At 39.3% G+C, this 27,580-nt stretch overlaps 1 protein-coding gene across 3 annotated transcripts; it reads right to left on the bottom strand.

The window, feature by feature from the left end:
* Nucleotides 1-7,327: 7,327 nt before the first annotated feature.
* LOC148845928 (putative aldo-keto reductase 2) lies at nucleotides 7,328-26,002 on the bottom strand. Of its 3 annotated transcripts, XM_088953329.1 has the most exons (6): nucleotides 25,231-25,928; nucleotides 24,916-25,116; nucleotides 15,003-15,203; nucleotides 9,894-10,066; nucleotides 9,704-9,806; nucleotides 7,328-7,852 (listed from the first exon to the last, which is right to left on the bottom strand). In XM_088953329.1, exons 1-6 carry the CDS (start codon nucleotides 25,441-25,443, stop codon nucleotides 7,514-7,516), a joined length of 1,230 nt encoding a protein of 409 aa, XP_088809455.1. In that variant the 5' UTR covers nucleotides 25,444-25,928; the 3' UTR covers nucleotides 7,328-7,513. The 3 variants fall into 3 exon arrangements, with proteins under 3 accessions (XP_088809455.1, XP_088809457.1, XP_088809458.1); XM_088953331.1 differs by lacking the exon at nucleotides 15,003-15,203 and having other exon boundaries at nucleotides 25,231-26,002; XM_088953332.1 differs by lacking the exons at nucleotides 24,916-25,116; nucleotides 25,231-25,928 and adding an exon at nucleotides 15,308-15,590.
* Between the last annotated feature and the right edge of the window lie 1,578 nt (nucleotides 26,003-27,580).

Here is a 27,580-nt window from a genome sequence, read left to right as displayed (position 1 = left end):
TCTAGGGTAAAATGCAAAAACCTCCCCTGAAGTTTTTGACAATCATAAAAACCTCCCTTATAGTTTGATTTTAACAAATACCTCTCTTGAATTTTTGAAAAACTGAGATTGATCACCAGTTTTTTTCTAAATACCCATTCTACCCTTTTATAAATTATTTTACATACAAAATTACTGAAATAACCCCATTTTAACTCAATAAAAACCTCTTTTAACGATTATTTAAGTAATTTTACATAAAAAATTATTGAAATATGTTTTTTTGTTGAGTTAAAATGTGATTATTTCAGTAATTTTGTATGTAAATTAATTTATAAAAGGGTAGAATGGGTATTTGGAAAAAAAACTGGTGCATCAATCTAACGATTTCCATTTGGAACAGTGACGGAACGGAGGTTTTGTTGAATTTCTCAAAAGTTTAGGGGAGCTATTTGTTAAAATGAAACTATAGCGGAGATTTTTATGATTGTTAGAAACTTCAGGGGAGATTGTATTTTACCCTATTATCTATATTGTAAATTTATGGTAGGTTTTTTATTTAATAGTTTTCTTTTTGATAAATAGATTTTTTATTTGATTAAATAAGGTTTGATTTGTAGTTAACACCCCACATCATTTAAAATCTTTATAATGACTCTCTTATTCGAATTAGGAAGTTGAACTAGAAAAAATAATATGGGTCCCACAAGTAGGGGTGCAAATCGGGTTGGTTGGTCCAGGTTTAAGGTCAACCCTAAATATCGGTCCTAAGGTCAAGCTCAATTGGGCTCGAGTTGGGCTCATGTTTGCTTGGGCTAAGGTCGGGTTGGGTTTGGGCTAGGGTCAAGTTTGCCAATTGGGCTCAAGGTTTGCATAAACTTTTTTAATATCACTAATTTTGACTTTTAAATAGAAATTTTGTATATTTTCAATATAACCATGCATGCACATGTACATATGTGATTATGCATGCATAATGTTGTTTGTTCATTCATCCTAATAAAGGATATTTTTTTTAAATATAATGAAAATTATAAAGTCTCTTTTTTTGTAGGTCTTAAAAATTTAAGACCCTAACATGGAGTTATTTGGGCTTGCTTCAAGGGGCTTGGTACAAAGGCAGCTGGTAAAACTAGGAATGAAAGAAGTTTAACATCATATTAGTTATTTGAAATAATGCAATTGGGAAAGATATAAAGAAACTGAATGTTTGACATGCTTGAATATGTTTTATATGCTATTTTTTATTTTATTTTTGTGTTTTTGCTTTAAATATGTTTTATATTTTATGTTTATGTATTCTGATTGGAGTATAGATGTGACCAACGACTCCCCCTCCACGTCACCTAGATTTCATGCCAAATCCACCTAAGTTCGTCGTGAACTCCCCGTGCCGGGTTTGGACCCTTGCCATGAGGAGTGGGGAGCAATTGATGATGAGTAATTTGGCACGACCTAGTAAATAAAAGTCACGTGGACACGATCTGCTTGTAGGATGACAACTCAACAAGGGGAGCCTAGTTAGCGGTATGCGGAGCTCGGCATAAAGTCACTTCGACATAAAGTCACTTTGGCATAAGGTCACCTCGGCGGCTAATCGAGTTCGGGACCCAGGAACTGAAGTGACACATAATAAATCCCAATAGCTTCCTAGTAGACTTCGAATATTATGGGATCACACCGCATAACGGCAAGCCTTATCTTCTCCCCGTCCGAATTGGGCGGTGATAATGAGGTTTATTGATTGATACGTTACCCCCCGATTAAAGGGGAAACGGATCTCACCCATTCAGGCCGCAGTTCTCGGAACTGTTCTGGGAAATCCACAATAACTTAGCTATATAAGGGCATCAACCCCTCCATGGTCCAGTTACGTGTGATTACTTGCATCCAAGCTCTCTAGCACTCAGATTCTAGCTCCCAATCACGACACAATATTGACTTAAGCATCGGAGCGACCTTGCCAGGTTAACCGCTCTGGGTTCTCTAGTCCTCTGTCTCGCAGCTTAGTCCAACACGCTACACGTCTAAGGTCTAGGTCATCCTCCATGTAGGAGCTTCCAGAATCATCATACACCAATCCATTCTTGAACAGATCCATCTCCAAACAGTCATGAATGATGTTTTTGAGGTTCCAAAGGGTGTTATCACTTGTTGTAGGCACGAAATCACAAACTTTAAGTCATCCTCTATAATAATAGGATAATCTTTTTATGTTCAAGGCCAGGTTGTGCACTTCCCAAGCAGCTAAGGCTTTAGCCATGTTAATAGTTGCGATGCCAAGATTATATGCTGTTGTTATGGGCCTGTGCGTAGGATCTCGTCACGGGTCGGTCCACGGGTTGGTCCACCGGACAAATCGCGTGGGTGATTTGTCCAAGAGATCACCCGAACTCTCCTAATGGGTGATTTGTCCAAGAGACCACCTGAACTCTCCTCACTCTCTTTCTTGACTGGAAAATTGAAGCCTTTATTTCAATTCGTAGCTCCTTAAATAGGAGATTATAGAAGGAAATTCCTAATTAAACTCAAACTCCTAATTACCTACTCCTAATGGTAACACAACTCTTACTTAAGATAAGATAAGGATAAGCATAAGGGATGAGGATAAGGGATAAGGAATGGTGTAGCTGGCGGTGAGTTGGCGAGCAGAGCTGATGTGGTAAGATAAGTGTGGGCCCACCCTGATGAGCTGTCATGTGGGCCCCGCTTTACTGCTGCTGTCGGGCGGTGTGCGCATCTCGCAGTGCTACTGCCATGCGGTGCGTGTTGCGCGCTGTCGGGCTGCTGTGCGGCGCTACCAGGCGGTGCGTGCTGCTGCCTGTGACTGCTCTGCAATGCGCTATCAGGTGGTGTGTCCATAAAATCACACCCCTCCCGGACTACGAGCTTGTCCTCAAGCTCGAATTGGGTGTCGAAAACACCCTCAAAGGAATCCTAGATGGCTTTGCCCTCCTGGATCGGGTTCCCATGGAGGGGGTTCATCCTCATCTTCCTCTTATTTCACCAGGAGGCAGAAAAGTCTCTTGCACCTGTGCCCTGCTGAGTAGAGTTCATCGCAATTAAAACATTGCCCCCTCACCCTGCGTTCTGCCATCTCAGCCCTGGACAAGTGCTTAATAGGGGGTGTACCGCTGCTGCTCCCCACACTGGATGCTGATCTGGAATTGGTGTTCGTCTGTGGCTTCCGTTTTGAGCTGGCTGCTGGATATAGAGCCATTCCGAGTGGTTCCCTGTTGGCTGCCAGCGAAGACCCTCCTCCAATAGGCTTCGGGTTTGTCCAAGCCGCTACTGGGCATCCCATGTTGAACGGCCCTCGGCTAATCTACAGTTTGCGCTCGAAGGCTCGGGCTAAATTCATTACTGTGACCAGGTTAGGCGGGCTCTGCATCTCTACATCAACTCTCAGGGGTTCAGCTAGACCAGATGTGAACATATCCACCTGCTGGTTTGGGCGTACTGAAGAGGCTCTGGCAAGAAGGGTCTAGAACTGCCGCTGATACTCTGCTACAGTCCCGGTCTGCTTGAGGTTAATGAGTTCCCCCAAAGGGTTGCTTGTTAATGGGGGTCCAAACCGAAGGAGGCAGTACGACTTGAACTGATCCCAACTAAAACCTGGTTCCTCCTACTCTACTCGGTACTGCGCTTCTTCGGTCAGGTGGAACACGGCCAGGCTGACCTTGTCCCTGCCATCGGTGCGCTAGTTGCGGAAGAACTGTTCGCAGTGGTGCAACCATCCCAGTGGGTCTCTAGCGTTGTTGTAGGACGAAAATTCTAGCCGACTGTATTTGGGGATAACAGCGGTCGTTTGATGTTCGCCAGGCATTTCTACCTAGTCCGGTTTGCGGCTGTTGTTGGTGGCGGTTCCTTCTGAGTTTCTTTCCCTATTGGCTAAGAATGTCTCCAGCAAGCGTCGAAGTCCTTGACCTCACGTACCTCCATGCTAGTCTCTGCAAGTTTGTGTTCCAGTTCATGGACCTTGGAAGACAGCAACTCTTGTTCCCCCATGACGGACTCTGATACCAAAATGTTATGGGCCCACGCATAGGATCTCATCACGGGTCGGTCCACCGGAAGAGACTCCTGTCTTCCCTTGCCCTTGCCCTTGCGTACAGACCCTATTGTGGCAATCGCGTGGGTGATTTGTCCAAGAGATCACCCGAACTCTCCTAATAGGTGATTTGTCTAAGAGACCACCCGAACTCTCCTTACTCTCTTTCTTGATTGGAAAACTGAATCCCTTTATTTCAATTTGTAGCTCCTTAAATAGGAGATTACAGAAGGAAATTCCTAATTAAACTCAAACTCCTAATTACCTACTCCTAATGGTAACACAACTCTTACTTAAGATAAGATAAGGATAAGGATAAGGGATGAGGATAAGGGATAAGGAATGGTGTAGCTGGCGGCGAGTTGGCGGGCAGAGCTGATGTGGTAAGATAAGTGTGGGCCCACCCTGATGAGTTGTCATGTGGGCCCCGCCCTACTGCTACTGCCGGGCGGTGCGCACGTCTCGTAGTGCTGCTGCCGTGCGGTGCGTGCTGCACGCTGCCAGGCGGTGCATGCGGCGTGCTGTCGGGCTGCTGGGCGGTGCGTGCAGCTGGGCGGCCTGCTGTGCGTGCTGCCTGTGACTGCTCCGCAGTGCGTTGCCGGGTGGTGTGTCCATAACAGCTATAACCATGGTTTAAAGTATCAATATGATACACCCCATATTGGGTGTATCGTATTGTATCTTTTGAAAAAGATACGCCCTGAAATACCTTTTTTTTTAATAACATGGCTATAACCATGGTTCCGAAACACCTTTTTTGGAACCCCACCTTTTTTTGATAAAAATACCTATTTTTAACTTCCTTAAAAACCAAAATGTGGAAAAAAAAAAAAACTAAAAAAAAGGTGTTTCGGGTGTTTCTATGTACTGATACGATACTGCCGATATGCGTACCGTATCAATACTTTAAACCATGGCTATAACATTAACAACTTCACTAAGATGGTTTCTTGCATTATTACCAATCGAACAAATGCCAGCATTGGTACGGTAAGCATCAAAATTGATTTTAATCATACCTAGCTCTGATTATTGCCGCTTCATGTGCTTCCAAGTCTTAATGGTCTTGTCCCGTAATATTTTTGCAAATACTGGACCACCAAACTCTCAAAAAAGAGTCCTGAACCTTCAGCCCCATTAGATTTGGATTAACAACCATGTAAGTTTGCTTAACAATCATAAGGTTCTTAGATATAGATCCAAATCTTCTTCCTTATAGAGTCTACAACAGCCACCAATATTTACTCCTTTCCTCCTAAGAAGATTTTTTGATGGAAGCTTGTTATTAAGGCTCGGTTTGGAAGGAATACAATACAAATATGTACGGTGCAAAATGCATACAAAATACTTTACATATTTGTATTTGTACTCCTTCCAAACTAAGCCTAAGGAGACGGAGGAAAACTTTCATCATAGGGGGGCATTTGAGCTTCCGAACTTAGAAATTCAATTGAAATCATTAGAGTTTAGTCTCCAGATCATTTTATTTTCTTTAGCTTCCAAAACTTAAGGTCGTTGTTTTCAATTGAATCATGGGGAATATTTTCAGAAATCAATGAATCACCAGCCCATCCATCTATCATGCCAACAGTTAATTGATCTACCATTTCCAAGCTCTCATCCAACACCTCTGCTGAGAAGATATCTTGCCATCAAGATTCCCCTCCAAGTCTAAGATATCCCTTTTTTGATTTCAAATCTCCAAAAATTTTCATTCTTATGGATATTTACTTTAAACAACTTTAACCCAAACATTTTCCTCATTAAGGATTCTTCGACCCAACCTAGATAAATTAGCTTTATTAACCCAATGGAGATTTTTGAGCTCAAGACCACCCCAATTTTATTTTTTGAGTGCAAACACACCTACAATTCATTAGATGAATCGGCTTCTTCTTATTAGTATTGGCCCATAGAAAATTTCTTTGACATTTATCAATATCTTCAGCAATATTGTTGGGAATTTTTGAAAGACCTCATGAAAAATTGAGGTATCATATTTGTGATATCATTAAGTAGTGCTAATTTTCCTGCCATAGAGAGTGTTTTTACTTTCTTCCATCTTGCAAGTTTATTGACAATCTTTCATTTGAAACTTAAGAAAGTATTCTTTGTAACTCTTCCATTAATGATAGGGATCCCCAAGTAGGAATTTGCATCGACTTCAAAGGGAATCTTAGGGATATTTTTTGAAATTTGTACTGTACATTTGGCAAAGTTATTTAGAATTTCATTGATCTTTAAGCATATTGGGATTGTGATTTTAGCAAAACTAAAAACAATTGTCAACAAATTGAATATTGGAATGTTAGGACGCTCCCTCTATAATTTCTTTCATCTTTAAGCATGTTGGGACTTGGGATTGTGATTTTAGCAAATATAAAACAACTGTCAACAAATTGAAGATTGGAATCTTAGGACCCTCTCTCAAAAGTTTTAGCAAACCTTCTGTACACAGGTCACCCTGTCTAATCCCTCTTGATAGAATAGATTCTCTATATGGGGTTCTATTAACCAAAATCTGATTGAAGACAAATATGATGCATCCCATAACCCATCCAAACCCGCTTCTCATAAAATCCAAATTTTAGCATAATTTTCTCAATGAAATCACATTCAATCTATAATATACTTTTTCTATGTCAATCTTATACATTAACATTTATTCACTGTTTTATTGATATGATGCTTAATGGTGCCTAAGCAAAGTTCAAAGTATCGATACGTATCAATCCATATCAGCCGGAAACGTATCACATCAAGAGCTTCCCAATATGTCCCTACAGAGGGTGTATCAAGGTTTTGACCGATTCAGGGGGTGGGCAAACCTTAAACCGGCCCCTCTGAACCAGACTTGAAAAAAAAAACAAATACTACTAACACTGCACAATACGCCTCTACCAACATGTCGGGCATACGATATTTTGAACCTGTCAATAAACCGATTCATTATTGATTTTCTTAATTTTACAAACAAATCAAGTAAACACCCACGGTTCAAAACATATACTTAATCATTGCAACATCTTTTTCAAAAACGGATCGCGAACATGATTACTTTTAGCATTTCCGTTTTTTTCCTAATGTGGCAAGCTTGTCAAACACTTCGGTGCCAAATACCTACTAAAATCGAGCAAGGTCACACACACCTAACAAAGTTTAATGTCGGACGGTATCCATTTCCAATGATTTAGCCATTTATCAGCCCAACATTCCTAACAAATAATCACAGTTTCACATACATAAAATATTAAATGCATGAAATAAACAACAACAAAGAAAATGCAAAGCATAAAATTACAACACTACCAAACCATAGAACTTTATTGTCCTCAAGTAACGACCCACCCAATCAAAATATTAGGGGCTAGACAAGTAAGTTGGAAATTTTATGAGAAGAAAACAAAAAATATAACTGAAAAGCATCGTTTTCCATTCAATTTAGGTGGATCTAGAGTTTCAGAGTCTACCCAGGTCTAAGCATCATTTTCCTTTCCATGTAGATGGATCTGGAGTTTCAGAGTCTACCCAAGTCGGTGCCATTGATCCATACCTATCACCCTTAACAGCATCTGATGAAGCCAAGGATTCAAGTTGGGCCATTTCTTCAGGTGTTAGTTTGACAGCAAGTGCTCCTATGTTCTGGTTGAGGTTTTCAATTTTGGTGGTGCCTGGTATGGGGCAGACATCATTTCCTTGATGGTGAACCCACGCTAATGCAAGCTGTGATGGGGTGCATCCTTTCCTTGCAGCAAGTTCATTTACACGCTCAAATATGCTATTGTTGTGTTCAAGATTCTCAGGTTGGAATCTTGGTAGAAGCTACAACAATTAAAATACATATTTCAAACATGAAACAATAATTAATGTAAATGATATATCCAAACATAAACGTTGTTATTACGTAACAATACTTTTAACTACTAAAACTAAAAGTAATTAACACTAAAAAATTTTGCTTCTGAACGATGAAGAAAATAGACTCCAAAGGGATAAAAATAACAATAAGTATCAGATCTTCAGCCACACAGAAAGGGAGTATCTTTGGTTCAGAGCCGTCATTAACTCATTATTTGCCATGTATTCTGTATTAAGGAAATTAGAACACATAATGGGGTGGGTGTGACATGAGAAACGCTATACACTTAAATTTGCTTGTCAAATGACATTTAACAGACATCTGATTTATGGATCATTTCTAAAAATTTTGAAGAATTCATAGAATGAAACAGAATTACAATTGCAATCAGGTTTAAAGATGATTTTTGGCCAATCAATCTCTCCATAATAAGTTGCCAGTGATAGGGCCTTACGGTTCTAAGGTCTTGGTGGCCAGTGGCCACTGCCCAAACCTGCCCATGACCTGTAAAAAATTGTGCATTTATGCTATAATGTCAAGAAAGAATGAAACATGAGCTTTAAGATTCATATAACTTAGGATTAAAAATGAATATCTTCTGATTCAGTATCTGGGACTCAAACCACGGTCTGAGTCTTTAATAATAACTAGCCAATAAACCACCAAGCTAGGATATACAAGAATGGAACAAAAGATTTTAAGGCCACTGATTAGATGGTGGTAATTCTAATTGGATATGGTTGATGGATGATTTGATGTCTGATGCGGATGCCTCTTTGGCGTAAGGTCTTTGATGGATAGTTCCACAGTTTAGAAGCCTTTGATCACCCGATCTTGCCCAAGATTAGCTTAGGAGGAAAATATTCCAAATGGAGGCCTGTTATTGGACCAACCAATTAGGTGGGAAATCAAGTGGGAAATTAAACTCCAATTTGAGCCCAAAGGGTATCAAGGGACTTAGAAATTTCAAAGCTCATTGCATTCTAATGGTCTGATTTGATTAATTCCAATTTTAGCTTAGAAAGTGGCCAAAAACACCTTTCCTTGGAGAGGCAACAACTAAAATATCAGGAGTCCATTGAAAATCACCTAGAGAAATGACACAAGTGTGTAAAAATGAGGTATCTACATGAGCAATTCATGTAAATGATAATAACAAAAGATTCTTAAATGGAACATGGGCTTTAAGATTTATATAGCTTAGGGTTAAAAATTAATATTTTCTGATTCAGTATCTGGGAGTCAAACCATGGTCTTAGTCTTTAATAATAACCAATAAACCACCAAGCTAGGATATACAAGAAAACAGAAAGGAAAGAAAACCTCAAGGTTAAAAAAATAATTGGACTTTATGAATAAATTGAAATTAAAGAAAATATCAGTTCGGAAATCATGAAAGACCGAGAAGGGAGCCTGTTCTTTCTGTAGACATTCAGATTGGGAAGTGGCTTTAAATGGGTTCTGTATATAAAGCTTGATCGTGCCAACAACATTCAACTTTGCTACCTCAGCAAATCATAAAAGGAAAAAAGAACATTTCATAAATAATTCCTCATAATACAATCATTTTCTGGTATTATAATGATATACTCCAAGAAACAAAATAATAGTATCATTAATGAAGTGCTTTTTTAATCAGAAAATGAATTAAATCAAGTACCGTCATTCAACATGCAATATTTACATGAAAATTTTGGGACAACAATATTCATATTTTAATCTTTTAAAGAAAATTTTACCAAAAATATTAAAAAATCGGTATAATTTAATCATCATTGCAAACACAATACACACATAAATGGAGATATACAAACCTTCCGGAAGTCATTATCAGCCAAATTATCCACAATTTCTTTTCCTGATGAAAAGAAGCCTCTTCCTAGAGGGCTGTATGCAACAATGCCTATGCCAAGTTCTCTGAAACATTTAACATAGTTTGAATTAGCAACTATAAAAAATTATTTTCCCAAGTAAATACAGGATGTCCTGCAGTAGGCACCTTACCTACAAGTAGGAATTATATCTTCCTCTACATCTCTTGTCCACAGGGACCATTCTAATTGCACTGCTGTTATTGGGTGCACAGCATGTGCTCTTCTGATTGTTGATGCAGATGCTTCGGATAGTCCTACATACTTTATCTTTCCTTCTTCAACTAGCTTTTTGAGTTCTTCCATCTGGTGTATTAGAAGTCACAGGGGGGAGTACAAAATCACTAGAATGACTTTTCATCTAATAGAAAAGCATAAGTAAATGCAGTTGGCTCTGTTGCATTGTTATCGAAATGTAGAAAACTGAAGTGCAAAGGATTGATCTCAAAACATGCACCAGTTTTCATTAAAAAAAAAGGTTTCCAAAAGAAAATTGAATTATTCAAACTTAACTAGTATGAATAAGCATACTATTAAGTAGGGCTGAATCTTGGATCTGGTCATAGAATATATAGTTGGGTTTGAGAACTCTGTAATTTGTCACCTATTCCTTGTTTCAAGCATAAGTACCCACTGTGGACCATACTTAATAGATCAATTTGTCTGAAAATCCACATGATAAAAGATTATAATCATTTGCTTTTACCGGAGGGAAGTTTTTCTTAAGATTAAAAAGCAGCTCTACAAATAATGGTCAAATCAGTATTGATAACAAAAAAGTCAAATCAGATTATTACAATTCACCTAATTATGCTGATTTACATAATGTTTAGTCAGGACCAATAAAATTGTGGTTGCTAATTTATTAGAATAACAAGTTGCAAGTTACGTGAGTATCAGACTTACAAGGGTCCCATGACCCCAGAGCCAAGAAACCCCCAACAGGTGATACCTATTTGATATTGTTGTTTTTCTCATGGCATAAGAAACACAAGCTTAAGAGGCCTATAAAGATTGAAATACTTGCAGGACACTAAACCATGAAACTGACAGGTGTATTTTTCTAATGAGTAGAGTGGATGGAAGGTACACGGTTTTGTGATTATGCAACCCTATGCATGATTCAGTTCAGAATACCACAAAGACTTCATATTTTCCCTCCTATAGGTATTCTACAGTTCTAACTAGACTAATATAAAGCTTAATTCTGGCCCAAAATCTAAATTGTGCATATAAACACAAAATTAAGGAAATATTCAAAGACAAGTTGACTATTGTTCAATGCCAAAGATATTATCACTTACTTCCGTTGGACAGTGTATGCCCCCAGGTCCAATAGATAGCTGTGAATTGTTTACTTTATGAATAAAACATTCTTTTCTTGCTCAATTCATGTGTCATGTGGTGTATTTCTGTGAATTACCCCTTGACTTACATTGTAGGATTATGAATTGAGATTCTATAATCAATATGTGGACTAAATGTTCTCAATCAATAGATGAGCTTGGGGAATTTATCCTAACAGAGTGACATTAACTACCATAGTTGTCAAGGTGATGCCTAGGTGACTAGGCAATTTTTAGAGCCTTGCCCAACACCAAGATGGTTTTCCTATTAGGTGCTCACCCATATATCATTTTTATTGGTCAGTTTTATGTTATTGGAATACACCGTTGATATATCAACGTGATCACCTTTTTACTATGTTTCTCCTAGACAAAATTTCAGCATTTATGGTGTTCTTATTCATACCTATTTTTGAAATTGATATGTGCTATTTTGGCTCAGTTTGGAAAGAGTACAAATACAAATATGTACAGTGCAAAGACTCCTTCCAAACTGAGCCTTTGTTTCAATTTTGCCCCACCATTAGATGGTTAAACTTTCAGCTTGTGCAAGAATAGAGCGAGCAATATTTGTCACAACACAAAGTTAGTGGGCCTGGATTTACCTTAGTAGAAGATCAAGACTGTAATCAGTCTTGAATCCTAAAAGGTTTTAGGTTTGAAAAACAGAAAAGAAGATGAGAGAAAAGGGAGAGAATAGAAGAGAAGCAAGAGAACGCAAGTTGCTGAAAGGAGAGACAGATTCTAACAGATCTGCCGCCGCCACTCTCTTAATATTTATAGGTTTATGTTTAGTACATGATGAAAGGACACATCTACCCTTGATACTTACATAACAAAGAAAGTAAATAAAACTGAAATAAATAACAGCAGAATTAGCAAACCGACTCAAATTGACACTACTATAACTGAAACAAATACTGCTGTCCTACGAACACAGTGGGGACCACTGCAGTGGGGCCCATATCAGTGTTCTCTACAACCTTAATCGTGTTTATGTCAAAATTGTATTGACCCGTTTAGCACAATTAACAAACATGTCAGTTTCAGATGGATTTGTATAACTCTTAAATGACCTGTTTATGACCCCCAAAGTCTCAAGTATTAAAACATTTATGTATGCATTTTAATTTAATTTAGAGATGTTGGTTTGGGTTATATTTAGATCAATGTTTTAAAACGCAGAGGCATGATGCGAGGTGTTCCACTACCTAGAGGCGTGAGGTGTAGTACAAAATGCAAAAGGCATAAGCCTCTTAAGAGGAGGGGGGTTAGGAGGAGGATGAAGAGGAAGGGGGGATCTCATTTTTTCTTTATTTTGAATAAAAATCTTTTATATTAAGAAAAATGAAGATGCATGACATTAGTTCAAAGAGGGGGGGGGGGGGTCCCTAACACTTTGACACTCAAAAAACCTCCTAAAGAACACTAAACCTGGGATTTGTTTCACAGCCGAAACAAAATGTTCAGAAAATTTTTTATCAATATTGCAATCACATTGTTGAAGCTATGGGCTTGTCAAGGTTTATTGGTATTATGGGAGGAGAATTGATGCAGCAAGGTCAAAATCCAAGTATGCAACCTAAGAATGATAGGATATAGGATTTTAGGAAAGAAAATAGAGGGCCGACTGTATGGATAAAACTTTGTATTTTCTCAAACATCAATTAATGAACTCATTTTGCTGATTAAAAAAAAAAACAGAAAATAGAGGGCTGAGGTACACAACCTTCAATTAGAGTAATGGGCGTCTCATCTTAGAACTCTGGTATGTTTGGTTGCTGTGATGGGGAAGGGAAAATGGGAAACATGTGGGACACGGGTTCCCAAAATGGATGAAACGGGGTTGTGTTGATTTGGTGCGACCCCAGTGTGAAAGGAAACTTCTGAGAAAAAAGATTGGACTCTTCCTCCTACTCTCTTTCTAGACAACCCTCATTGCGAACCTGCATCAACAACGGTCTTCTTGCCAACACCGTTCTCGTTTTTGAAACGATACTTTGCACCTGAGGCACACACCTTTTTGAAACAAGGTGTAAAATGTTATAAAACAATAAAAAAAATGCAAAAAATGTAAAAAGTTCAAAATAAATTAAGAAAATATTAAAAATAGTATTGATTAAAAAATCAAACTTTATTTTAAATTAAGTGTTTTAAAAATCCTATTAACTCCAATCAGAATACATAAACATAAAATATAAAACATATTTAAAGCAAAAACACAAAAATAAAATAAAAAATAGCATATAAAACATATTCAAGCATGTCAAACATTCAGTTTCTTTATATCTTTCCCAATTGCATTATTTCAAATAACTAATATGATGTTAAACTTCTTTCATTCCTAGTTTTACCAGCTGCCTTTGTACCAAGCCCCTTGAAGCAAGCCCAAATAACTCCATGTTAGGGTCTTAAATTTTTAAGACCTACAAAAAAAGAGACTTTATAATTTTCATTATATTTAAAAAAAATATCCTTTATTAGGATGAATGAACAAACAACATTATGCATGCATAATCACATATGTACATGTGCATGCATGGTTATATTGAAAATATACAAAATTTCTATTTAAAAGTCAAAATTAGTGATATTAAAAAAGTTTATGCAAACCTTGAGCCCAATTGGCAAACCTGACCCTAGCCCAAACCCAACCCGACCTTAGCCCAAGCAAACATGAGCCCAACTCGAGCCCAATTGAGCTTGACCTTAGGACCGATATTTAGGGTTGACCTTAAACCTGGACCAACCAACCCGATTTGCACCCCTACTTGTGGGACCCATATTATTTTTTCTAGTTCAACTTCCTAATTCGAATAAGAGAGTCATTATAAAGATTTTAAATGATGTGGGGTGTTAACTACAAATCAAACCTTATTTAATCAAATAAAAATCTATTTATCAAAAAGAAAACCATTTAATAAAAAACCTACCATAAATTTACAATATAGATAATAGGGTAAAATACAATCTCCCCAGAAGTTTCTAACAATCATAAAAATCTCCGCTATAGTTTCATTTTAACAAATAGCTCCCCTAAACTTTTGAGAAATTCAACAAAACCTCCGTTCCGTCACTGTTCCAAACGGAAATTGTTAGATTGATGCACCAGTTTTTTTTCCAAATACCCATTCTACCCTTTTATAAATTAATTTACATACAAAATTACTGAAATAATCACATTTTAACTCAACAAAAAAACATATTTCAATAATTTTTTACGTAAAATTACTTAAATAATCGTTAAAAGAGGTTTTTATTGAGTTAAAATGGGGTTATTTCAGTAATTTTGAATGTAAAATAATTTATAAAAGGGTAGAATGGGTATTTAGAAAAAAACTGGTGATCAATCTCAGTTTTTCAAAAATTCAAGAGATGTATTTGTTAAAATGAAACTATAGGGGAGGTATTTATGATTGTCAAAAACTTCAGGGGAGGTTTTTGCATTTTACCCTAGACAATAAGAAACAAAAGTAGGTCATATTTTCACAAAAAAAAAATAATAATAGCAAAATAGGTAAGATTAGAGGCCCCATTCTTCTAGTTGGGTATACAAGGCAAATTCCTAATATTTCAATGAAAGAACAGAATCTGCATTCCTGGTCCGGGCATGGACAGAGTTCGGAAACGTGCGATCTCAAGCCCGCTAGTTCCTAATTTTTGGAGGTATTGAGAACCGACGAGGATCGGGAGGGCATCATTTAAATTCTGCAAAATTAGTGCAAAATCGGAGTTTAATTCCATGGTCGCCAACTTATCAAACTTAGCCCCAAGCCCTTACTGACGAACACCAATAGCAGAACCGATAATATTTGATCGACATCTAATTTGAACAATTCTTGTAAGATCAAATGATCAAATCTATCAACCAAACCATTTATAATTAAAGTACTCACCGTGACTTCGATGGGAACTCGTTTATCGACTCGGTGCTGGTAATAGAGATTGATGCAGTCAGCTTGGAGCCGCTTCAAGCTGGCTTCGCAGCATGCCCTAACATACTCCGGATCCCCCCTAATTTCCCTCTTCCCATCTGCAAAGTTTACCCCGAACTTGGACGCCAATTCCACCTTCTCTCTCATCCCCCCCTTCAAAGCCTGTCGACAGTAATCAGAAGAAAATAAAAAAAAAAGGAGAAGGCAAATTTTATCTAAACGACGAAAACCCAGAAAAAAAATAAAAGAGAAACAATTCAAGAAACCTTTCCGAGCAGGATTTCGTTGGTGAAGGGGCCATATATGTCGGAGGTGTCAAGGAAGGTGATACCACTGTTAATGGCGTGATGGATGAGAGCAATCATGTCTTCCTCTAGCTTTGGTGGTCCATAGTAGGCGGACATGCCCATGCAGCCCAATCCCTGTGCAGAGACCTCCAGCCCCTGAGAACCCAGCTTCATCCTCCTCACGCTACCCATCTTTCTATATCTATCCTTCTCTTCAATACACCAACTTATGGATGAATCATGTGTTCTTTCTCACTTCCACCTGGCATTTATATATAAATTATCATCAGGGTAGAATAGAAGAGAGAAGATGAGAAGTCTAATACGGTTTGGTGTTGAAAAACGAGGGAGAGGTGTTGGTGAGACTGGAAACTTCGAAAGTTAAGTGACAACTTCTTTGACCGGAGGATAGAGATTCTTGTTGTTTGGGATTCTAACCGATAAGTATAGCTTTTCTGCCTTAATATAATAATTAAAAGAGGACAATTTTTTTGAAAAAATATCAAAACAGAGAGCAATATACGAAGGAGAGCGATACAATTTGTATTTCTTTTTGTGACAAAATTACGCCTTTATTAATTGACGGAGCGCAATCTGGCCGGTCTTAGCTGTCAACGATTTCGCCTCTGAGCTGGAGCGACGGGGAGCCTGAAACGGGAAAGATGAGAGAACTCCAGGGGAACCCGGTGAGATAATTCCGAAGCTCAAGTTAGTAATCTCTGAAAGGCAAAGTATAGACCAGATAGCGCAAAGTTCACATACCTTGTTTGTTGGGGGTAGGGGGCCTTTTATAATCACTTCGCGCACTCGCTCCGAGGCTCTCGTCAGGTCGGGTATGATTACCCTTGCATCTGTCAATTCGGCACCGTCCTTTCTGCTGGGACAGAACCGTCACTGCCTTTTGTCGGAACCGTCTCTCAAACTGGAGATAACGGTGTCAGGAGGCGGTGGCAAGTGGCCGTTTGGAGTGCGGCCGTCAAGTGTCAGATCCCAAATCAGTCAGGTGCACAGCCCTTGGATACGGACTTCCTTGGTGTCAGGCATAGTATGGTTTATTTGGTTTCGGTGCCCTGAGGGCGATGTGGTGGAGTGGTGAGCGAGGCTAAGTCTTGAGTTCAGAGGTATGTATAGGGCAGGTCAGTATGGCGAAGTGTATCCCGAACTGTTGCACGGCAGGCCAGTTCGGCGAGGTGTATCTCGAGCTGTTACAAGGCAGGCCAGTTCGGTGAAGTATGTCCCGAACTGTTACAAGGCAGGCCAGTTCGGCGAAGTATGTCCCAAACTGTTGCATGCAGGCCAGTTCGAATTAATTTATGGTTTGGGGCCAAGGGTGAGTTCGGGCCCCTATAGGGAGTTCTTTCTACTGGTTTCTCCCCTTGGTGCTCACGCCTTAGGCTTGCTTTTGTGTCGAGCTGTTGCCTTTGCCACGTGTCGCATAACTGTGAGATCGGGCCAAATCTTCCTTCATCAATTGCCCCCCACACCTCGCGCCAAGGGTCTTGCCCTGGTGCGGGGAGTTTTGCAAGGTGGTAGGTGGATTTGTCCCATTCTTCGAATCTTGACTGCGCGAGTTGCTTTTGCCAGGGTTCTTCGGTTTTCTGGAGTGTCCGAGAAGGCGAGAGACGTGCCTACTGCTCATAAATGTTGATGGGCGTGGCAGCGCGCGTTTATTTCCAATTTCAAAAATCCACGCCATTGGGACGTGATTGCGGGTCATTCAATTTTGAAAAAAGCGCACCACTGCCGTTCTGAAGGGACGTGCACTAGCAGTTTTGTCAGTTGCAGGGAGACGTGTGGCGCGTTGTCAGTTTCAGAAAGACGTGCACCGGCACAACGTCGGTTTCAAAAAGATGTGCTTTGACGTTTCGCTCTTTTCGAAAAGACGTGCGCCAATCACATCTCGATCTCAGGGGACGTGCGGTCAGCGTGAATGCGAGCCATCGGATTGTCTTTGATCTGCACTGTCGGTTCTTGGTTACTGTAGCTATAAATAATGGGGGACCCCAGTCGATTTGTCACTTCTGCGGTTTGCCTCATGAGCTCGCGTCTAACTTTTCAGCTCACGTCCAAGTTTTTTAGCTCGCGTCTAGGCTGATTACTTAGCCTTCAAGGTTTTTGGCTTATTCTTGTCTCCGGAGCCCTCAAAACTTTCTTCCGGTGAGTACCTTCCTAAATCCACCTCTTTTCCCTGATGTCTAACTTTGATAGCTCAGACGAATTTTCAAGTAGGACTGATGTAGGTTCTACAAACCGAGTCGTATCCCCTAACTGCCTTAGTGATCCTGTTGTGGAACTTGTGGATGACTATGAACCCGTAGGCCGAGCCACTTCGGGCAGTTTAGCGTCTACCTCTCGCCGAGGTCGGATGCTATATAGGTTTGGTCCCTCAACCATGACGCCTGAGGGGCTCCAATCTATACTCATGTCTTACAATCTTCCTAGGGGGTATACATATTTCACTCATTCAGGTAGTTTTCCTTGGAAACACGGTCCTGACGACCTGATGGTGAATTCTTACAGAAGGGGGTTCAAGCTGAGTCGGTGGAAGATTCGGAACACGTACCCCGACCTCGACGTTAGTGCCATATCCACTTCACGTATAACTCAGGAGATGGCCAATACTGCCGATGGCGAGCCGGATTCTGAATGAGAGGCAGGGCCTTCTAGTGTTGTTGAAGTGCCTTCTACTGGTGCGCGACTGATGTGAAGTTCTACCGAATCCCCATGATTTGGCACCACTCTTGGAACTTGATATTCTCGAACTGTTTGCCGTTGTCGGAGATTAGTACCCGAGGTAACCCGAAGCGACATACTATGTTCTTCCAAAAAAAGTTTTATATGTTTCGGGCCATAACAGTTGCCAGAGGTTCGGCTTCTATCCACTTCGTGAAGTAATCCACTGCCACAACTATGAATTTTCTCCCACCTGTTGCTGGCAAGAATGGCCCTAGGAGGTCGATGCCCCACTATGCAAAAGGCCACGGGTTGGCGAGGTATTTGAGGTCGGAAGCAGGCTAATGGTGGATATTGGCGTGCTTCTGACACTTGTCACATTTTCTGACGAGTTCGACTGTTTACGCCTTCATCGTTGGTCAGTAGTATCCTTGTCGAAGTGCTTTTTGGGCGAATGCTCTGCCCCCAGGTGTCCGTCGCATAGACCTTCATGAGTGTCGCAGAGTACGAACTCGGCTTCGGCAGGTCGTAGGCAACGCAAGTAGGGAAGCGTGTAGGACCGTCAGTACAATCGTTCGTCAATTATGGCGTATTTGGTTGTCTGGCGCTGCACCCTCTTGGCCGCATTGCGTTCTGCAGGGAGGGTTCCGTCTAACAAGAAGCTCGAGAGTGGGTTGATCCAGCTCGGCTCTGCTTCGAGGACGGGAGCGACCTCCTCTGCCCCCCCCCACCGAGAATACTAGGCCGAGGTAAATCCTCTATGTACACGGTTCTCATGTTGTTGTGACTTGTACTGGTTAACCGGGACAAAGCGTCGGCCTCAGTGTTCTCTGACCTCGGGATTTGCCTGATGAAATGTGACTGGAAGTTGAGCAGGGCCTCTTTTACTTTCGCCAAATATGCGATTATAGAGAGCTCGTGTGTTTCATACTCGCCCGTAACTTGGCTGACCACAAGCTGGGAATCGCTGCAGATGACTAAGTGCTTTGCTCTTACCTTTTGTGCTAGGTTCAGCCCGAATATCAGTGCTTTGTACTCTGCCTCGTTGTTGGATGCCACGAATTCAAAGCGTAGTGCGTATTCCAATTTTGTGCAGCCTGGGCCGCATAAAATATTCCAACCCCACTACCTTGCTGGTTCGAAAAACCATATATGTGAAGGATCCAGGGCTCCTCATCCTAGTTCACATTTCGCCTGACCATCTGGTGTGTAAGAAGTCATAGGGGAGAATACAAAATCAATGGAATGATTTTTCATTTAATAGAAAAGCATAAATAAATGCAGTTGGCTCTGTTGCATTGTTATCGAAATGTAGAAAACTGAAGTGCAAAGGATTGATCTCAAAACATGCACCGGTTTTCATTAAAAAAAAAGGTTTCCAAAAGAAAATTGAATTATTCAAACTTAACTAGTATGAATAAGCATACTATTAAGTAGGGCTGAATCTTGGATCTGGTCATAGAATATATAGTTGGGTTTGAGAACACTGTAATTTGTCACCTATTCCTTGTTTCAAGCATAAGGACCCACTGTGGACCATACTTAATAGATCAATTTGTCTGAAAATCCACATGAATAAAAGATTATAATCATTTGCTTTTACCGGAGGGAAGTTTTTCTTAAGATTAAAAAGCAGCTCTACAAATAATGGTCAAATCAGTATTGATAACAAAAAAGTCAAATCAGATGATTACAATTCACCTAATTATGCTGATTTACATAATGTTTAGTCAGGACCAATAAAATGGTGGTTGCTAATTTATTAGAATAACAAGTTGAAAGTTACGTGGGTATCAGACTTACAAGGGTCCCCATGACCCCAGAGCCAAGAAACCCCCAATAGGTGATACCTATTTGATATTGTTGTTTTTCTCATGGCATAAGAAACACAAGCTTAAGAGGCCTATAAAGATTGAAATACTTGCAGGACACTAAACCATGAAAGGTACACGGTTTTGTGATTATGCAACCCTATGCATGATTCAGTTCAGAATACCATAAAGACTTCATATTTTCCCTCCTATAGGTATTCTACAGTTCTAACTAGACTAATATAAAGCTTAATTCTGGCCCAAAATCTAAATTGTGCATATAAACACAAAAATAAGGAAATATTCAAAGACAAGTTGACTATTGTTCAATGCCAAAGATATTATCACTTACTTCCATTGGACAGTATATGCCCCTAAAACATTCTTTTCTTGCTCAATTCATTTGTCATGTGTATTTCTGTGAATTACCCCTTGACTTACATTGTAGGATTATGAATTGAGATTCTATAATCAATATGTGGACTAAATGTTCTCAATCAATAGATGAGCTTGGGGAATTTATCTTAACAGGGTGACATTAACTACCATAGTTGTCAAGGTGACGCCCAAGTGATTAGGCAATTTTTAGAGCCTTGCCCAACACCAAGATGGTTTTCCTATTAGGTGCTCACCCATATATCATTTTTATTGGTCCGTTTTATGTTATTAGAATACACCGTTGATGTATCAACGTGATCACCTTTTTACTATGTTTCTCCTAGACAAAATTCCAGCATTTATGGTGTTCTTATTCATACCTATTTTTGAAATTGATATGTGCTATTTTGGCTCAGTTTGGAAAGAGTACAAATACAAATATATACAGTACAAATACATGCAAAATGATACAAAATACAAAATTTTACACTCTACAAATTTGCATTTGTACTCCTTCCAAACTGAGCCTTTGTTGCAATTTTGCCCCACCATTAGATGGTTAAACTTTCAGCTTGTGCATGAATAGAGCGAGCAATATTTGTCACAACACAAAGTTAGTGGGCCTAGATTTACCTTAATTGTGTTCATGTCAAAATTGTATCGACCCGTTTAGCACAATTAACAAACATGTCAGTTTCAGATGGATTTGTATAACTCTTAAATGACCTGTTTATGACCCCCAAAGTCTCAAGTATTAAAGCATTTATGTATGCATTTTAATTTAATTAAGAGATGTTGGTCTAGGTTATATTTAGATCAATGTTTTAAAACACAGAGGCATGATGCAAGGTGTTCCACTACCTAGAGGCATGAGGTATAGTTCAAAATGCAAAAGGCATAAGCCTTTTAAGAGGGGGGGGGGGTTAGGAGGAGGATGAAGAGGAATGGGGGATCTCATTTTTTCTTTATTTTTAATAAAAATCTTTTATATTAAGAAGAATAAAGATGCATGACATTAATTAAAAGGGGGGGGGGGGGTCTTGTCGAAGCGGATCACTCACTCGCCAGATTTGTTTCACAGCTGAGACACTCAAAAAGCCTCCTAAAGCAATAGGGGGGTGTCCCTAAACCTGGGATTTGTTTCACAGCTGAAACAAAATGTTCAGAAAATTTTTTATCATAATCACATTGTTGAAGCTATGGGCTTGTCAGGGTTTATTGGTATTATGGGAGGAGAATTGATGCAGCAAGGTCAAAATCCAAGTATGCAACCTGAGAATGATAGGATATAGGATTTTAGGAAAGAAAATAGAGGGCTGACTGTATGGATAAAACTTTGTATTTTCTCAAACATCAATTGATGAACTCATTTTGCTGATAAAAAAAACAAAGAAAAGAAAATAGAGGGCTGAGGCACACAACCATCAATTAGGGTAATGGGCGTCTCATCTTAGAATTCTGGTATGTTTGGTTGCTGTGATGGGGAAGGGAAAATGGAAAACATGTGGGACACGGGTTCCCAAAATGGATGAAATGGGGTTGTGTTGATTTGGTGCGACCCCGGTGTGAAAGGAAACTTCTGAGAAAAAAGATTGGGCTCTTCCTCCTACTATCTTTCTAGACAACCCTCATTGCGAACCTGCATCAACAACGGTCTTCTTGCTAACACCGTTATCGTTGATCTTTGGACGAGGTAGGACCACGAGCATGACCGGCAACGACCGACAAGTATTTTTTATACTATTTTTGTAGCCATCGAGCTCCTCTTGTCAACAGGAAGAGATGGCTTCTCTCCGGCCAGAATCCATTCCTTCCGACATGCAATCTTGATTTTTTCTACAGATCTACTCTTCTATCATGTAGATCTAACGTTTTTTTGTGTGTTTTTTTAACTTGTAGGGTCCAAATCTCCTTTCTCACTTGCGCAAAGGTAAGATATCCTAACTATTTTAAGATCCAAAATAATGAACGACTGTATAAATCGACTGTAAGCTCTGTATTTTTTTTCGGTTTTGTGGTTATTTTTTTCAATATGGTACATTTTTGGTTGAGATGTGTATCATTTTTATGATTTTTGGGTTTGAGGTATTATCGTTTTTGCTCACTCGCACAAAGGTAACAATGTTCATGCGGCCATTGATTTGTGTTCATTTTTTCCTTTTTCTGAATAGCAGGGTGTATTTGACACATTATTGGGATGAATACCATCGTGTGATGGATGGATGCTTTGCTTTGAATTTTTGGATGAATACAAAACTTTTGTTTTGCTGGTTTTGGCATGAATACGAACCAATTTCTTGTGCTGATTTGGGCATTAATACAATGTCAAGCTATTGAAAACATCACATTGCAAATCTGACTGATTTTCTTAGTAAACAAACACAGGAAACTGGTAATTTAGCATATCGTTTCTTGGGAAACAAACGAGATGCAATCATAAGAAAAAAAAATTCGCTTCCCATCCCATCCTTTCTAGTCTCATCCTTTCTCGGCAACCAAACGTATTATAAGGCCCTTTTCATTTTTATAAGCCATTTACCTAGGTAAATGCACTAACCTAGGGTAGTATTTCCTAGGAAAGACCAATGTTTTAAAAGCGCAAAGGGTATTTTGCACCTGAGGTGCAAGGTGCAAAGTTAGGCACACATCTTTTTGAAACAAGGTGTAAAATGTTATAAAACAATAAAAAAAAATTGCAAAAAATGTAAAAAGTTGAAAATAAATTAAGAAAATATTAAAAATAGTATTGATTAAAAAATCGAACTTTAATTTTAAATGAAGTGTTTTAAAAATCCTATTAACTCCAATCAGAATGCATAAACATAAAATACAAAACATATTTAAAGCAAAAACACAAAAGTAAAATAAAAAATAGCATATAAAACATATTCAAGCATGTCAAACATTCAGTTTCTTTATATCTTTCCCAATTGCATTATTTCAAATAACTAATATGATGTTAAACTTCTTTCATTCCTAGTTTTACCAGCTGCCTTTGTACCAAGCCCCTTGAGGCAAGCCCAAATAACTCCATGTTAGGGTCTTAAATTTTTAAGACCTACAAAAAAAGAGATTTTATAATTTTCATTATATTTTAAAAAAATATCCTTTATTAGGATGAATGAACAAACAACATTATGCATGCATAAACACATATGTACATGTGCATGCATGGTTATATGCAAAATATACAAAATTTCTATTTAAAAGTCAAAATTAGTGATATTAAATAAGTTTATGCAAACCTTGAGCCCAATTGGCAAACCTGATCCCAGCCCAATCCCAACCCGACCTTAGCCCAAGCAAACATGAGCCCAACTCGAGCCCAATCGGGCTTGACCTTAGGACCGATATTTAGGGTTGACCTTAAACCTGGACCAACCTACCCGATTTGCACCCCTACTTGTGGGACCCATATTATTTTATCTCGTTCAACTTCCTAATTCGAATAAGAGAGTCATTATAAAGATTTTAAATGATGTAGGGTGTTAATTACAAATCAAACCATATTTAATCAAATAAAAAATCTATTTATCAAAAAGAAAACCATTTAATAAAAAAATCAAATAACAAACCTACCATCAATTAAAAATATAGATAATAGGGTAAAATACAAAAACTCCCCTAAAGTCTCTAACAATCATAAAAATCTCCACTATAGTTTCACTTTAACAAATACCTCCCCTGAACTTTTGAGAAATTCAACAAAACCTCCCTTCCGTCAAACAGAAATCGTTAGATTGATGCACCAGTTTTTTTTCCAAATACCCATTCTACCCTTTTAAAAATTAATTTACATACAAAATTACTAAAATAATCACATTTTAACTCGACAAAAAAACATATTTCGGTAATTTTTTATGTAAAATTACTGAAATGATCGTTAAATGAGGTTTTTATTGAGTTAAAATGGGGTTATTTCAGTAATTTTGTATGTAAAATAATTTACAAAAGGGTAGAATGGGTGAAAAAAAAAACTGGTGCATCAATCTCAGTTTTTCAAAAATTCAAGAGAGGTATTTGTTAAAATGAAACTATAGGGGAGGCTTTTATGATTGTCAAAAACTTCAGGGGAGGTTTTTGCATTTTACCCTAGACAATAAGAAACAGAAGTACAGAACCTAATAGGTCATATTTTCACAAAAAAAATAATAATAATAATAACAAAATAGGTAAGATTAGTGGCCCATTCTTCTAGTTGGGTATACAAAGCCAATTCCTAATATTTCAATGAAAGAACAGAATCCACATTCCTGGTCCGGGCATGGACAGACCCAAGCGAGTTAGCTAACTCAGCTAGCTCGTCTCGAGTCTCAATCGTCCAAGCTTCACACACTGAACAGCTCTCACTCTCAGGGATCATCCCTTTAAAAGCAACCCATTTCTCGACAGAGTTCGAGTATTCAGTGTGTTTATGAATTAAGATTATTTGAGTAGTGTAACGTGGAATTCAGAAATGTGCGATCTCAAGCCCGCTAGTTCCTAATTTTTGGAGGTATTGAGAACCGACGAGGATCGGGAGGGCATCATTTAAATTCTGCAAAATTTGTGCAAAATCGGAGTTCAATTCCATGGTCGCCAACTTATCAAACTTAGCCCCAAGCCCTTACTGACGAACACCAATAGCAGAACCGATAATATTTGATCGACATCTAATTTGAACAATTCTCGTAAGATCAAATGATCAAATCTATCAACCAAACCATTTATAATTAAAGCACTCACCGTGACTTCGATGGGAACTCGTTTATCGACTCGGTGCTGGTAATAGAGATCGATGCAGTCAGCTTGGAGCCGCTTCAAGCTGGCCTCGCAGCATGCCCTAACGTACTCCGGATCCCCCCTAATTTCCCTCTTCCCATCTGCAAAGTTTACCCCGAACTTGGACGCCAATTCCACCTTCTCTCTCATCCCCCCCTTCAAAGCCTGTCGGCAGCAATCAGAAGAAAAATAAAATAAAATAAAATAAAGGAGAAAGCAAATTTTATCTAAACGACGAAAACCCAGAAAAAAAAATAAAAGAGAAACAATTCAAGAAACCTTTCCGAGCAGGATTTCGTTGGTGAAGGGGCCATACATGTCGGAGGTGTCAAGGAAGGTGATACCATTGTTAATGGCGTGATGGATGAGAGAAATCATGTCTTCCTCTGGCTTTGGTGGTCCATAGAAGGCGGACATGCCCATGCAGCCCAATCCCTGTGCAGAGACCTCCAGCCCCTGAGAGCCCAGCTTCATCCTCCTCACGCTACCCATCTTTCTATATCTATCCTTCTCTTCTATACACCAACTTATGGATGAATCCTGTGTTCTTTCTCACTTCCACCCGGCATTTATAGATAAATTATCATCAGGGTAGAATAGAAGAGAGAAGATGAGAAGTCTAATACGGTTTGGTGTTGAAAAACGAGGGAGAGATGCTGGTGAGACTGGAAACTTCGAAAGTGAAGTGACAACTTCTTTGACCGGAGGGAAGAGATTGTTGTTGTTTGGGATTCTAGCCAATAAGTATAGCTTTGCTGCCTTAATATAATAATTAAAAGAGGACAATTTTATTGAAAAAATATCAAAACAGAGAGCAGTATACAAAGGAGAGAGATACACTTTGTATTTCTTTTTGTGACAAAATTACCCCTGAACAAAATCTTCCGATCGTCTTTTTTCTTCATCTCTTCCCTACTCTATAATGGCTAAAATCTCTCTTGCATCTCTCGTTCTCTCGAGCGATACACTTTGTATTCTATCTTGAAAGTTATACAATGATACTTATAAGATTAAAACAATGTGGAAAATATTTAGGAAAAAGAAAAGAGAGAGAGAGAGATTCACAAGAGGTAAGTCTTCTCTTCTAAAGTTTGACTCCAAACGCTTTATCATCAAAATTACCGATAATGGTAGATTTACAGCTTTACACATTAATTTGGTTAAGTTTGCTACATATAAATCAACTAGCACTCTTCAAATGTTTATAATAATGGTGATAATAGTTCTTATAGAGTATTGCATAAAGGTACAACCGAGTACCAAGATGTCCTGCAGTAGGCACCTTACCTACATGTAGGAATTATATCTTCCTCTACATCTCTTGTCCACAGGGACCATTCTAATTGCACTGCTGTTATTGGGTGCACAGCATGTGCTCTTCTGATTGTTGATGCAGATGCTTCACATAGTCCTACATACTTTATCTTTCCTTCTTCAACTAGCTTTTTGAGTTCTTCCATCTGGTGTATTTAGAAGTCACAGGGGGGAGTACAAAATCACTAGAATGACTTTTCATCTAATAGAAAAGCATAAGTAAATGTTGATGGACGTGGCAGCGCGCGTTTATTTTTAATTTCAAAAATCCATGCCGCTGGGACGTGACAGCGGGTCATTCAATTTTGAAAAAAAACGCACCACTGCCGTTCTGAAGGGACGTGCACTGGCGGTTTTGTCAGTTGCAGAGAGAAGTGCGGCGCATTGTCAGTTTCAGAAAGACATGCGCCGGCGCAACGTCGGCTTCAAAAAGATGTGCATTGACGTTTCGCTCTTTTCGGAAAGACGTGTGCCAATCACATCTCGATCTCAGGGGACGTGCGGTCAGCGCGAATGCGGGCCGTCGGATTGTCTTTGATCTACACTGTCGGTTCTTGGTTACTGTAGCTATAAATAGTGGGGAACCCCAGTCGATTTGTCACTTCTACGGTTTGCCTCTTGAGCTCGCGTCCAACTTTTCAGCTCACGTCCAAGTTTTTCAGCTCGCGTCTAGGCTGGTTACTTAGCCTTCAGGGTTTTTGGCTTGTTCTTGTCTCCGGAGCCCTCAAAACTTTCTTCCGGTGAGTACCTTCCTGAATCCCTCTTTTCCCCGATGTCTAACTTTGATAGCTCAGACGACTCTTCAAGTAGGACTGATGTAGGTTCTACAAACCGAGCCGTATCCCCCAACTGCCTTAGTGATCCTAAGGTGGAACTTGTGGATGACTATGAACCTGTAGGCCGAGCCACTTCGGGCAGTTTGGCATCTACCTCTCGTCGAGGTCGGATGCTAGACAGGTTTGGTCCCTCGACCATGACGCCTGAGGGGCTCCAATCTATACTCATGTCTTACAATCTTCCTGGGGGGTATACATATTTCATTCCTTCGGGTAGTTTTCCTTGGGAACACGGTCCTGACAAGATCGTGATTTTTCGAGAGCAGCTCGTTGCGGGGCTGTGACTACCTTTCCACCCCCTTCTCGTCGAAGTCATAAACCACTTCGGTGTTACCATTGGCCAGCTTCATCCGAACTCTATTCGGAACCTGGTGGGGACAGTCTCCCTTTTTTGCGAGTAGAATTTCCCTTTAGACTTGGAGATATTCTCCTCCATTTTAATGCTTAAGAAACAAGCGGGTTCTCTTCCTGGGGGAAGA

Source organism: Nelumbo lutea, chromosome 7, assembly GCF_056320005.1.
Source record: "Nelumbo lutea isolate HS-2025 chromosome 7, American lotus-T2T, whole genome shotgun sequence".
Lineage (NCBI taxonomy): Eukaryota > Viridiplantae > Streptophyta > Magnoliopsida > Proteales > Nelumbonaceae > Nelumbo > Nelumbo lutea.
Note: the sequence above shows the minus strand (reverse complement) of the source record. Positions and strands in the feature narration are given on the sequence as shown.